This window comes from Molossus molossus, unplaced genomic scaffold, assembly GCF_014108415.1.
Source record: "Molossus molossus isolate mMolMol1 unplaced genomic scaffold, mMolMol1.p scaffold_m16_p_12, whole genome shotgun sequence".
Lineage (NCBI taxonomy): Eukaryota > Metazoa > Chordata > Mammalia > Chiroptera > Molossidae > Molossus > Molossus molossus.
The window spans coordinates 58,287,489-58,302,032 of NW_023425347.1; the positions used below are offsets into that span (position 1 = coordinate 58,287,489).

Here is a 14,544-nt window from a genome sequence, read left to right on the forward strand (position 1 = left end):
CAACTGGAGGCTGGCTGTGCTTTTTTTCTAGTGTTAAGGTATATTCCCAAATGTACAAACAAAAAACAAAAGCGCAGGTATGTGAAGTCTAACTGTGAATGACTTTAAGAAAAACAAGAACTGCACTTTCTCAGATCTCATCTCACACCAACCTACCTTATGCAAACAGATTGTGATAATCTCTGTGACAGTGTCTGAAATGCCTGAAAAACGTTCTTTGGGGCTGCATCATGAGGACAGCTATCAGGGGAGTAGAGCGGAGAATGGGAGAGAATCTCTTCAGTCTGCACATTCGTGTCTTCATCAGCTTTCACGGGCTACTAAGCCACCTCCAAAGCTGGGATAAGCCAGAAAGGTGGAGGTGAGTGCAGCTATAATCTGTTCTGACTTCCAGGGATGTGAGACTTAAATCCCCAGATGATCATTCCTCCTTTCCACATACTCAGTGAATAGCCTGGGGGACACTCAACTCCCAACTCTTCTCTTCCTATGAAAAAGGAGAGTTTCTATAGATTGCACAGAAAGGCATTCCCATGGCCAACCCTATAAAGATAATACTAAAATATCCCATTTCAAAGGTGGATGACACTTCCGAGCGGTTCTCAAAATGCAGCATGTATCAGAATCTCCTGTCAGAAACGGACGGCTGGGCCCCAGCCCCAGCAGTACTGATCCCGGGGTCTGGGAAGGGAGGAGGAATGCAGCAAGGTCCCAAGTGACTCTGATGTTGCTGGTCTGGTGACCATACTTTGCGACCCTCTACTCTATCTCAAGCCCTTATTTGAAAGATGAGACGACAAAGAAACAGAAGAGTGAAGTGATGTGGCCCAACGCACAGAGTGGATGAAGGAAATACAGGTTCCAGTCCCTCTCTCCTGTCTCACAGTGCAGGGTGCTTCTCATCACAGAACAGCTCGCACCGACTGGATTCGATGAAAGGTATTCAAAGAATGTCTGTATCTATAAACAAATATCTGTGGTGTCTTATACAGTCTTTAAAATGTTCATCTACATTATCTCATTTGACTGTACATTATCTCGGATGGGGTATGTGGGCAAAGCGAAGATTTTCACATCCCTATTTGAAAGATCAGGAAACTGAGATGCAGAGTTGTTAATAGTCTATCCTAAGCCACAAAGTTAGTTAAGTGCTAAAATGGATGCTGCTATGCAGGGCATGGTCTGAGGTCCTTCAGCACTGGACATCCCAGGAAGCTGGTCAGAAATGCGCAATCTCATACACACCCAACTGCATCCGAATCTGCAGTTTAACAATATCCCCAGCCGATTCATGTGCACATTAAAGTTTGAAAGCAGTGGTACAACTAGAAATCAGGTCATCTAATTCTGAGATGGATGCTTTTCCTCCCCTCTTTTCTCTCCCTCTCTGAAAGTCCTGGTTGGTATCATATTTTGATTAGTTTTCCAACAAAGCCTAAATAAGAAGTTAACTCTCACCAGGTAAAGGACACTTACAGAGTTTTGCCCTTAAAAAAACATTAAACTACGTTAAATTACCTTTATTACGAGTCTTGGTAATTCCTCTGTAGTCATTTTCTTGACTGATGTATAGACCCCTATGAAATGAATCCTCTGAGAAGAAGATGGAAAAAAAACAAGACAGTGATCAATGGATTCAATTAGTTACAGTATAATTCTACCAAGATGAAAAAAGATCAAGATGCAATGCAACTACTCCAAGGTGGCTAAAATACTTTACCCAGAAAGTACACCATTTCTTTCCCACATTCTTCAACTATTAAGTTCAGGAAAGCACAAAACAGCTGCTCCTAAGACACCTGGGAAAATAACCACAGTAAATGCAAGGCCCCTCACAACTGGAAGTATTTAAATACTGTTTTAATGGTCTAGGCAAGATAACAACTGCATTTCTTCACACACAGGAAGTGTTACACAGACCGATTTCTCCAATGACGGCAAATAAACCCCTCTCGCGACATACAGTTAACCAAGAATTAACTCAGTGGTTACTGTCAGACCACAGTTTTGAAACATGTATGCAGGTTTTTCCCTTCAACTTTTCAAATCAATTCTCAACTGAGATTCTTTGTTGAATAGAGAGCAGAATGCTGATACAGTGCACCTGTAAAAAGCTGCTTAATTCAGCATGGCAAAATGTAAATTCAAATGGTTTCTTGTAAAATATATCAATCCTAGGTATTTAGATAATAAACATGAATACAAACACATAAGAGGTTTTTTGGGTTTTGTTTGTTTCTTGCTAAAGTCAGAGCTGCTCTGTGAAAACATGATTAATCATGGTAGTACAATTCCAATCACTAAATTAATGCTCAGGGCCCTGGCTGGGTCACTCAGTTGGTAAGAGCGGCACCCCAATACACCAAGGTTGAGGGTTCGATCCCCGGTCAGGGCACATACAAGAATTAACCAATGAATGCATAAATAAGCGGAACAACAAATCAATGTCTATCTGTCTGTCTGTATGTCTCTCTCTTTCTTTCTCTTTCCCTCCCTCCCTCCCTCTCTCTGAAAAAAAAAAAAACTTAATGCTTAGGACACAGAAACAACCATTTATAACACCTTAGTAGGTCAGCATATTAAATAAGACAGCTGCAACACAAAAATTACTTTAGAAAGATTTACCTCTATTAAAAGGAAGGTTTCTTTCCAGTTAAAAAATAAGGTGTTGAATTAATAAAGCTGATCAAGTGATTAATAGAATCCACAAACTTAATCTTATTATTTTCAAAGATGAAATGCTTTTCTGCCAAGAGCCATTGTCTCCATTTGCTTGAGAACAATAAAATCAGATTGACTGCGATCTACCTACTCTAAGATAATTTGGCATGGGCATACCTTTAATTCTCCTTGTATTTCTTTATCCAGATACACAAAGCTGTTAGTGGTTTATCCCTCTGAAACCTGGGGATTCATGTAAACAACTTTTAACAGTGGGATCGCACATAACAATTTACAGAGTACTGTGGCATAATGCAATTCCAAGTTGTTCTTGATTTAAAATGTTTCAAGTCCAACCACAGTGTCAGTCTGCCCAGAGAAATCTCTTATAAAAGTTTTCACACTCTGTTGGGTTAAGAGACAGTGGGTATTAATCCTATGGCTTCTACGCCAAGCTTCCTTTTTGTGGTCAGCAGAGAAGCTATGTGGTTGGTCTGAAGGAGTCCAAAGTCTTTTTTCTGTGTTAAAACAAGGGAAAGTGGGCCGGTTACAGAGTAAAAGAAAAACCACAGCCAGCTCACTCTGCTGTAGCTTTCCCCTTAAATGTGGCCTAGAGCTATTCTGCTTTCCAAAAAAAGGTTTAATTTAAACCATACACAGTGCTGCAGGCTGCCACGTTTCCAAACTCGACATTCCTCTCTAATCTGTGCACTTCAGAACCAGCGTACTCTGTTTCCAATGGTACTCAGACGAGCTCTAATAAATAAAATATCACTGCCCATCCATTACTTAATTTGATAATAATATGCCTTTTTTTTTTTTTCCTTCCTCTATTGATGTTATTCTAAGTGCTTATTCGAGTGTGTTCAACTGTTGTAAACATCACCTCTAAAAAAAATCAGTCTGTTCTCTTCTGGAGAGTGAAGAGAAGGAAAAGGGGAACTATAAGTAAGGAAACTGGGGAACATTAGCAAGTGGTCCAGAGTGAGGAGAACACCGCTCTGCGAAGAGATTGCGTGTGCTGCAAACAGCTTATTGTCTTTATATTTAAAAATTAGAAAACAACTTTCGTTTGCTTATTCCTTCGATAGGACACTAGCGTCTGTGCAATTATTCACACTGTCACAGGAAAGACCACAGTCACCCTAGCTCACAGCTACAAAACAGCCACATGACCAATCCAGGTCTCTGGTCCTTGGTGTGGCTGGTGCTGATCACCACCTCGGCCAGAGTGAACAGAATGAATACTACACAGTTGGGGTGCTTTAATTTTTTGCCACAGTGTATTCACTTGTATGTTCATTAAGAACTCCAACCCCAGCGGGAAGCCTAGCATACGGTTTTCTATGTGAGTTGCCATGCTCGATTATACATGACACTTGTCAATTAAAGAGGAAACCCTTTTAAAGCAAACTGAAGTTAAGCTGGTACTTTCTTCAACAACTGATTTACCGCTGCTGTTATCATCCAAAAGGAAGTTTGTTTTAGAACAATGACAGCAGTAGTAATCCTCCTATTTCAGTAGTGAGGGATTTAAACACATTCAGGGCACTAGGGACCAGTCAAAAGGTTTCTTTCAACAGAACTATGTATTTTCAGTAGTCAAAGGAAGGTCTTACTGATGGGATAACTGCCAAGATTGGACAATTTTTCAGCCTAACAGTTTAGAGAATATCATTTTAAACTACCTGGTATAATACAAATGTGGCACAATAGATCAATGCAATGAATTCTCTATAGTCAGTAAAATGCTCTCCCAAATAATGGAATCCATTAATAATGATTACTGCCCCTGTGCCTTCACCACAAAAGTAATGCCCAGTGCTACATCTCAATGGTCTCTAATAAATACACACAAGTCCCACAATAAGAACATAATCACAACATGGCAAATGAGTGCAGAGTCCAGTGAGAAATACAAATTAAAAAGCCATTATATAAAGACAGTCCCTGTTCAAAACTTATTTTACCTTGTAATATGCACTTTCCTTATCTGTGAAATGGGGCTTAGAGATGATCTCTTAGGTCTCTTCCAGCTCTATGAGTCCATGAGGGTTTAAAGTTTTCTCAAGGGTTTTAATTATTAATGCACTCACTGTAGGACTGTCACCAACACACACATAATAATTAATGCTAATAAGGGTCCATGAAACTTTTGCAATGAAACTTTAACTTGGATTGATCTGGAGGGAAAAGAAAATGTGACCGAGAAGATTTCAACTTCAGTGTTTTGTTTTGTTTTTATCCTCACCCAAGGACATTTTCCCTTTTTTTTTTTTTTTTTTGTTCAGGTAGAGTGGGAGGGAGAGAGAGGAACAGAGAGAGAGAGAGAAACATCGACGTGAAAGGAACACATTGAGTGGCTGCCACCCGCACGACCGACCAGGGCCAGGGACAAACTGCAACCGAGGTACGTGCCCTTAGCGGGAACCGAACCCGGGTCTCTCAGGACCGCAGGTCAACACTCTAACCGCTGAGCCAAACCGGCCAGGGCTCAACTTCAGTGTTTTAAAGTTAAATATCATTTGCTTCCTGAAAAACTAAAAGCAACATATTTGGACTGGTAAAACATACAATTTCCTGGAAATGTATGGGCACTCTTAAGAAAGAGTATCTTTAAACTCTTAAAAAGAAAAACTCAAAGCTCACAAATATATTTCAAATATGTCCTAGCTATTAATGACAATATTTATTATTTATTCTATGACCAACATGATAAATCCTTGTGTGAATTACTCTTACTTACTCCTCACATCAAGCTATTATTATTCCTTATTTATTTATTTACTTAGTATCCTCACCCTAGGACATTTTTGCATTTATCTTCAGATAGAGTGGGAGGGATAGAGGAAGGAAGTGAGAGAGACACATTGAGTGGTTGCCACCCACCTGACCCCAACCAAGACCATGGACAAACCATAACCGAGGTACATGCCCTTAGAGGGAACCGAACCTGGGACTCTCTGGTCTGCAGGCTGACGCTCTAACCACTGAGGCAAACCATCCAGAGCATTATCCTCATTTTCTAAACCAGGAAACTGAAGCTTATAGAGTTAACTAACCTTTCCAAGGTGAGAATTAATTAAAGAAACAAGACAAACTAAACCCAAATTAGTGGAACCCCAGGGCCTAAATTCTTAGCCACAATGTAGATGCTGCTTCTTCTTGTTACACTGTGTCCATTTGAATCTGGTGAAACCCAGTTGCCATCTTCAAAGCCCTTTACTTTCACTTGATGTTGACTACTGGAAACATCAAAGATTGGGCCTCCGGACTGGCTTACAGCAGATTACTTCTATGCTATAAAGCAGCCATTTTCAACCTTTTTCATCCCATGGCACATATAAACTAATTACTAAAATTCAGTGGCACACTAAAAAATATATTTTTTGCCCATCTGACCAAAAAAAAAGTGTAATTTTGATTCATTCACACTGGCTTGGCCAGTGTGATTCAGTGGATTGAGCTATTGTTGTGTTGGCTGTTGTCCTTTTCTTATTTGACAATTTAAGGTCAAAGAGGTCAGAGCCCCTAACTCAATAGTCAGGTACTGAAGGTTTAAAAATTCTTGCAGCACACTGGCTGAAAAATCACTGCTACGGAGCTTTAATTTGCTCTGTTTTAAGTGTGTGCTTTTAAATTCTCAATCTACAATATTCACCAACAGCCTGAGTTGAGATGAAAGAAAGGATTCTCTTTAGCTTGGGAGTCAAGTATCAAACTATTTCCCACTCCTTTTAACAAACCTTTCAAAATACTCTTTTTTTTTTTTTTGTAATCTTAACCTGAGGACATGCTTAGAGGAGAAGGGAAAGAGGAAAAAAACATCGATGTGAGAGAAAAACATCAACCTGCTGCCCTCTGCATGTGCCCCAGTTGAACCTGGAACCCAGGCATGTGCCCTGACTGGGAATCAAACCACAGCCTTTCAGTGCACAGGATGACACTCAACCCACTGAGCCACTTGGGCCCAAATACTCTTGACTAAAGGGAGAGATAATGGCAAGGGCCTTGGGGTAAACTCATATTAGGAAGTCCTTTTCCTCCCATCAAATGTAAATGCCAGGTTTTATAGAGACTTCCTTCCCTACGCTGACCATTAAGGAGACAATTTAAAAGATGTGGACTGTAGGGAGAACTCAGGGACAGAGACAACACTGTAGTGATGGGGGGGGGGGAGGCTGGTGGTATAGGGGGATAAATGGCAATGGAAATAAAATAAAATTAAATTAAATTAAAAAGACATGGACTGCATATGCAGACCAACAACTTCCTTGAAGCTCTGAGGTCAGCAACCCATAAAAGAATAAACTGTGCACTCACCTACAGTCCTTGGGACTTCACATGTTTAAACAGCCGGAAGACCTAGGCACTGTTTTTAGAATACTAAAACTTCTCATAGAAACTATACACTTGACCATGAAACAACTGTGTAGGCTAAAACATCAACCAACTCACTGCACAAAACCATGTCCTGCTCTCGCTGCCAACGGCGTGTTTCTATCTGCAAGCTCAGTTATAGATGTGTTTGCTTTAAAAATGGGAAAACAGCCCGGCCGGTGTGGCTAGGTGGTTGAGCGTCAACACATGCATCGGTTCGATTCCTGGTCAGGACACATGCCCAGGTTGTGGGCCCTGTCCCCAGTTGGGGGCATGCAGGAGGTGGCCAATCGATGTTTTCTCTGATTGGTGTTTCTCTCTCTCCCCCTCTCTCTCTAACATCAATAAAGAAAAAAAAAAACTTTTAATGGGAAAACAAATTAATATTAACCAAATGCAGTTTGTCTAAAAGACAGAGTTTTTAAAACATGAAATAAAAAATAATAGTCAGAGATTCTTTTTGATAAAAGAATTGGAAGTTAGAGGATTAAAATTCCCATCAAAAGTATCCCCGGCTAACCTTAATCTCAGACCCTCACTTTAACAACAAAGCCACACGTCACATTATAAACATAACTACAAAGAACAACAAACACAGACCATAAAGGCAAATGCTTGAAGCAGGCTGCGGATACAGCATAATGTCATAGGAAACCGTGGGGATTATGGCAAACTTGACAGCCCAGATTCCATCTAAGGGTGTTCGGATTCAAATGTTTGAAAACACTGTGCCGGCAGCATTCAACTCAAAGAACAACTGACCAGCCAGCCCACTCAATTCATTGACCAGGAGACTTGTTTTCAGAGAAGTGACTTGTCTACATCCACTGCCTGAATTCACCCCGCACCTTAAACAACCAAGTCAGGACGGGAACGAAAGCTTCCTGATTCCCATCCTTTGGTGCATTTACTGAACAAATCCAGTGCTTATGTTGGGTGAGGCCCTCTGGTACAAGCAGGGCTATCAAGACAAATGACTAAGACCCCTACCCTCGCTCTCCTTCCAGCGGGATATACAGGCCTGGAAACAAACATTACAATACAGCAAGAACATTACACTGATTATCTGTTCTCATAAATCCCATGAGGACACAGAGGAGGTGACGAGAAGTCACTTCAGGGGGTGCAGTGCTCACATTTTAAAGTGTCCTGTCTTTGCAGACATGTGCTACTGTGTGATAATGTTTTTGGACTTCATTATTTCTATCTTCAAATAAACACATTCCACAAAAAGGGGGGTAGGGGTCTCAGATCGTGACACTCTTGGAAAGTCTTAGCCCAAGAAAACTTTAATGGCCCAGTGATAAATCTTCCAAAATGAGAATCTGAAATAGAAATACGGACAGACCTTTAATGAGGGCAGCACTGTGGGGCTTTGTATAAGAAAGCCCTCCTATTTTCTGTGTAGATCATTATTTATTGGATGCCTTGCAAAGGATTTTATTTGCAAGTGCCTGCCTGAATCAATGAGGTGAAGTTTTACACAAGGAAAGGAAGTGCAAAGTACACTGTTTGAAAAAGCATGGATTTACCTCCTGGGGTTCAGGAGGCCTGGGGACCAGGGGCTGCAGGCAGTGAATGATGATTTTGACTCCTCCGGTTTGTATAAAAGGTTGAAGTTCAGTCTGGCGCAGTGCAGCATTCCACAAGACCTGCTGCCTCTTTGAGCAGGCGATTAATCTCATGATCGATAGACCATATGATTAGGCACTAATAGCTGATAGGAGGAGAGAATAAACAACCATAAATTTGCTTTGTACTGAGTAATCCAAGTGTAAGCAGGGTCATTTAATGGTCACATTGGGTCATGTTACCTAAGGGGCCATATGGAATAAAAATGGAAGATACATACATTTTTAAAGATCTTCAATTATTAGCTCGGGGTTATGGGACCCGGATGGGGCTCTCTGAGAAACACCTATTAGTTTCGTATTCTTTGGCGACAGATGTAAAGGTTTCCACGTTCTGAGTGCGGAGGGCTAACTGCAGAGAGAATAATGAAGCAGTCCCGTTGCTGAAATGACTCCTCTGTAAGCACCGTGAGTGGCCTTGGGTGGTCTGTCTCATCAGTGCGTGGAACATTGGATTCTGTGCCTAGAGGACAAACTAAAGGGAAGCCGCACCCGGGATCCAGGACAGCACTGTGTGTGTCTCTGAATCAAAGCAATTGCTGGACTGTTTCATTTCGCCTTTGCATGCAGATCACTGCTCCGAGTTCCACGGTCCTTTCTCAGGGTGTCATGAACTTCCAGTATTGGGAATGGTAACACGACATAAAAGCTGGGATCCAGAAGGTCATAAATCTCATTCTTTCTTTTCTCCCTTTCCCTGGCTTCTTCCCTTTCTAAGACACTGACCTCCTCCATCAGCCCCTTGAAAGAAAGAAATCAATCACCCCCCAGTCTAAAATGAAGACCTGGCCCTTCCCTATGCACTGGACAGTTTTCCCTTGTCTGTGACAAAACCCAAGAAAAATCTGCAAAATGTCCATTTCCCCTCTTCTGTGTATCTTTCCCTCCACCCAATCCTGAGCCCTGGGAAGCAAAAAGGCCTTAAGCTCTTGCCATCAATGACCATGAAAAAGGAAAGGAAGATACTTTTTTAGCCGAAAAGGAATATGCCAGAGGACGTATTTGTCGGATTAAAAAAAAAAAAAAAAAAAAAAAAAGAACAACAATGATCTTGCAGTGTGTTCTCAATCCCACAGCAAACTACACAAATCTCTTTTCTTTGAAAACTATCTGGGAAACAAACCCCTCAATCACCCCCTCCACTTCTAAATTGTTGCTCCCAACCCCCATTCTCCTTAATTCCCCCACCCCCAGCTTACTAATATGGCCTTTGTTAATTTCCAAGCCTGGAGGGAACAACTGTTCACAACCCTTCCTCCTCCTCTAATTGTTCAATACTGCTGACAGCTCTTGAGCCCACAGAAGAGTCTTCGATCGGCTCTTTAAGAAGCAGGCGCTTCAGACACTTTGGGGTTTGTTGGGGAGTTTTTGTTGTTCTCGGGAAGCTGGGAAACCCATTCCCCATTCAAGGAGGAGCATTATCAACACCCCTGAAGAAGCCCAGTGTTTTAAGCAGTTGCTATAACCAAGCCACGTGAGAATTTTAAAATTTGCCCTGAAAATCCTTTCTTGGTTTACATTTATTCAGAGTTTCCACTCACAGAATTACTGAGCTGGAAGACTTTCTGGCCAAGCACAATTGTACTTGAATGCCCCAAAATGTCAAATCAACAGCGAGACTCCAGCCCAGCTAGTGTGGCTCGGTGGTTGAGTCTTGACCCTGCACCAAGAGGTCACTGGTTCAATTCCCAGTCAGGGCACATGCCCAGGTTGCGGGCTTGCTCCCTGTTGGGGGGTGTGCACTAGACAACCGATTGATGTTTCTCTCTCATATAGATATTTCTCTCTCTCTCTAAAAAAATCAATAAAAATGTTTTCAAAGGGACACTCCAATGTCTAACTATTTCTCTGCTGACACTTTTTGAAATAATAAAAGCAGCCCATCTAGGGCCACCTACATAACTTCCAGGCAGGCAGAACACTTGCCTGGGAAGGACACACAGTAGAGGGCCAGGATCATTTGGCCCAGTGTGCTGGGCTCCTGGGGAAGGGATGCAGCTCGGTGACAGACGGGGACTCGGGCAAAGCCTTGGCCCTGGAACAAGGGTCAGTGTTCTTTCCTTAACTACCCTACCTCCTAACATGTATTTTTAAAAGTTGTTTCTTAGTCATCAGTATCAATTTTTAGCCAGCTCAAAAATACACAGAACATTGGGAAAATACTCTCAGTTCCCTTCTTAAACATCTGAATTTTCTCCAGAGAAAGAAGGAAAGTCTCCTTTGTGGACACACAGAGACAGTTTAGATCTAACTCAGCTGTTCCACCTCATCTAGGTGCTTCCTATCACCTTGTCCTCACTGGAACTCTGAAGCAGTAACAGTCATAGCAATGTCTACCATTTGCTGATCATCAAATATGGACTAGGACACTTAACAAAATCATTTCTAACTGTCACACAATCCTATGACTTAATACTGTTCCCCCATTTTACAAGTTAAAAACTGAGCTGAAGAAACTCAAAGAGGCCTGGCCAATGAGGCTCAGTGGACTGAGCATCGTCCCATGGACTGAGAGGTCCTGGTTTGATTTTCAGTCAGGGCACATGCCTGGGTTGTGGGCTCAACGATCCCCAGTAGGGGATGTGCAGGAGGCAGCCAATGGATGTTTCTCTCTCATCAATGTTTCTCTCTCTCTTTCTTAAAAAAAAAACACAAAATCAATAAAGACATTTTAAAAAACAAAAACAAAAAACCAGAAACTCAGAGAGGTTAAACAACTTGCCCAAAGCCACACAGCCCATCCATAGCAGAGACCAAGTCTGAATCACATCTGTCTGTCACAAAGGCTGATTAGCTTCCCACTGGATGATGCTGTTTTCCACAATGGCTTAAGAACTGAAGAGTGAGCCCTGGCCGGTTTGGCTCAGCGGTTAGAGTGTCAGCCTGCGGTCCTGAGAGACCCGGGTTCGGTTCCCGCTAAGGGCATGTACCTCGGTTGCAGTTTGTCCCCGGCCCTGGTCGGTTGTGCGGGTGGCAGCCACTCGATGTGTCCCTTTCACATCGATGTTTCTCTCTCTCTCTCTCTCTGTTCCCCACTTTCCCTCCCACTCTACCTGAACAAAAAATGGAAAAATTTCCTCCGGTGAGGATGAAAAAAAAAAAAAAAAAAAAAAAAAAGAACTGAAGAGTGAGATTGCCCTACAGCTCTCAGGAGTTAGTTGGGACCAGTACAGACAGCTGGCCCTTCAGGTTTACATTTTTCCAAGCATGAAAGCAATAGTCTTACACCATCCCCATGGATACCAGAGTTCTATATCACTAAGGCAATCAGAAACAAAATGAGTCAGTCTTAGCAAAAATGCTAAGTATAGACAGAGGCTACCGTTATGTGGGCAAAAAGAAGTATTGTGGGAGAGACTAAGGATTTTTTTTTTAAATCTTCTAAAGCCAAAAGGGGAAGGGGGGAGACTAATTCACTTATTCTTTCAGCCTCAGCAAATGTTGGCTAAGCATGCACTGTGCACCAAACTTTCGTAACTAAATTAGAAAAGGAATAGTTCAATTTCCCACCTCTTTTGCCTACTTGGACCCCTTGGTATCAGCCATACTAAAGGTAATTCATCATCAGTTCTCCTTCATCATCCCATTTACCCTGAAACTGATGCTCTGTAAATGCAACAGAATCTGCTGCTGACTTGACTCTCTGTACCCTTGACCACAGAGTCATGTTTTGCCCGTTTCTAAATGGACAGAACCAATAAAGTAGAGTTTGGGAGATATGATGCAAGCAACAGACAATGATCCACATTCTACTGAAAAGAAGGTGCAGATGCAGGTTCAGTAGCTGCACAGGTCAGGAACTTCCTGTTGTTACCCACAGGTCCATAGAGATATGAAACGAGAACCAGGACTATAGTCAGATACCAGCCGTAAGCCTCCAAAAAGTCTTCTAGAAGGTGCTAAATCATAAAGAGCTGGAAGGAATTAGCCAAACAAAGGAGATACTGATGATTTTCCTTAGAGGCAGAGAGATTCTGAAAAGTACAGAAGTCTGATGGCAAGAAAGAATGTGGAATATTTAGCAAGCTACAAATACTGTATATGGCTAGAAAGTGGTAAGTGGTAAGAAGACTAGAGAGGTAAGCAGGGACCAGTGATTTTTTTTTTTAAATCCTCACCCAAGGACATTTTTCCATTTCTTGTTCAGATAGAATGGGAGGGAGAGAGAGGAAGAGAGAGAGCGAGAGAAACATCGATGTGAAAGGGACACATTGAGTAGCTGCCTCCCGCACGACCCAACCAGGGTCGGGGACAAACTGCAACCGAGGTACATGCCCTTAGCGGGAACTAAACCCAGGTCTCTCTGGACCACAGGCCGACGCTCTAACCACTGAGCAAATCAGCCAGGGCAAGGACCAGTGTTTTTAAGGGGTCACCACCGTGACCGTTCATTCATTGTTCTGTTCATTTCACAAATGCTAATAAGCACCTACTATGTACCAGGCATGATGCCAGACCCTGGAGATGCTGAAATGGGTTAGCCATGTCTCGAGATACCTGTTACTACCACTCAATTGCAAGCTATACCTTAAGCAGCTGGTGAATGTTCAGTGTGTAACATAAACTGGAACCCAGTAAATACCCCTTGCTTTTCCTAATCTAACCACTAAATAAAACTATTCACACCTGCAGGGGAAGAACTCACTTGCATTGGTTTACAATGAACATTAGCCAATCCCCTAGGATAATGTTGGAGTTTTGCCCACTCATCAATACTAGTTGCAACATATATAGATGCAACCCTGTGCTGTCCCATTTCTCCAATTTCGGCCTTCACTCCAAGGCACATTCTTAATCCAACTAAAGTTTCAAGGCACACACCTCGGTGCAGCTGGGACCATAAAAATTCACATGGTATCATTAAGCACTACTAAGTGAAAAAAACAAATAAAAATGACATTTGAACATAGAAAGCCCAAGATCTATTATTACAAAAAGGGGAAAAAAATCAACCTGAATGCTGTAAAGAAAAAAAAAATTCCAATAATGACTATATTGGACTTAGAGATATTTTTTTACACAGTAAAATTCTATTTTTCAAAACAGAAATAAAACAAAACTTTGGTGACTGGAACAAATTTTAAGAACTTAGAGATGCACTAAGTCATTCACCTTGATTTGCATCATCATTTTTTTATTGATATTTTTTAGAGAGAGGGAGAGAAAGATAGAAACTTCAATCAGCTGCCTCCTGCACGCCCCCTACTGGAGATCAAGCCCAAAACCCAGGCATGTGCCCTGACCAGGAATTGAACCAGGACCTCTCCGTCCATGGTACTAGGCTCAATCCACTGAGCCACACTGGCTGGCTACATCATCATGTCTAAATAGTCAGCACCTGCCTGGTTTATGATAACACCAAGGAAGGAACAGTGCACCGCTTCAGGATCATATTCACTTGAAAGAAACCATCCATAATCTGCACTAACTCACAGCCAGGCAGGTGTCACACAGTGTGAAATACAACTGAGCAAGCCCCGTGATGTCAGTCCTTCCTGAACCCATGTGGCATACTCCACTTTCAACTTCTAGTAAATAAGTGAATACCTTGTTAAGCGAAATTAAGTTGAATACACATGAAAGCATTGTTTTAAAAGTATGACAACAGAATCTGTTCATTAATACAGAAACTCTTACCAAATACCTTTTGTGTACCCAGCAGAAGCAGCCCCTTCCTGTAAAGAGCACCCCATTTAGGGGAATGGGGGAGGATGCGGGGCAGTGGGCAACAGGTAAATCCACACAATTACAACAGGAAGGGTGCGGTCAGATAGTCACTTACACAGAATCACAAAAGAGCATTGAACGAGACCAGGGGAACCCAGGAAGGCTTCCTGGGGGAGGGGTTTTTGAGCTGAATTTTATAGAACAG

General features: G+C 42.0%; 1 protein-coding gene and 1 long non-coding RNA gene across 23 annotated transcripts in view; both read right to left on the reverse strand.

Annotated features, from left to right (window-relative positions):
• Positions 1–14,544, reverse strand: part of NFIA (nuclear factor I A) — a 355,490-nt gene that overhangs the window by 280,854 nt on the left and 60,092 nt on the right. For 16 of the 22 annotated variants that reach the window (XR_004958825.1, XR_004958826.1, XR_004958824.1 and 13 more), the window contains exon 3: positions 1,519–1,593. The exons of 2 other annotated variants lie outside the window; for them this stretch is intronic. Coding sequence is in view for 13 of the 20 variants with exons in the window: in XM_036255153.1 (XP_036111046.1) it covers positions 1,519–1,593 (75 nt within the window). In the remaining 7 variants the exon portion in view is untranslated. 4 more of the 22 variants (XR_004958829.1, XR_004958828.1, XM_036255162.1 and 1 more) reach the window with 4 other exon arrangements.
• LOC118626012 overlaps positions 2,911–14,544 on the reverse strand; it is a 52,606-nt gene continuing 40,972 nt past the window's right edge. Inside the window, exons 4-8 of the long non-coding RNA XR_004958831.1 lie at positions 8,894–9,024; positions 8,574–8,758; positions 8,178–8,366; positions 4,632–4,844; positions 2,911–3,179 (exon numbers count right to left, since the gene is read on the reverse strand). This is a non-coding gene — a long non-coding RNA (uncharacterized LOC118626012). The remainder of the gene's footprint in view (positions 3,180–4,631; positions 4,845–8,177; positions 8,367–8,573; positions 8,759–8,893; positions 9,025–14,544) is intronic.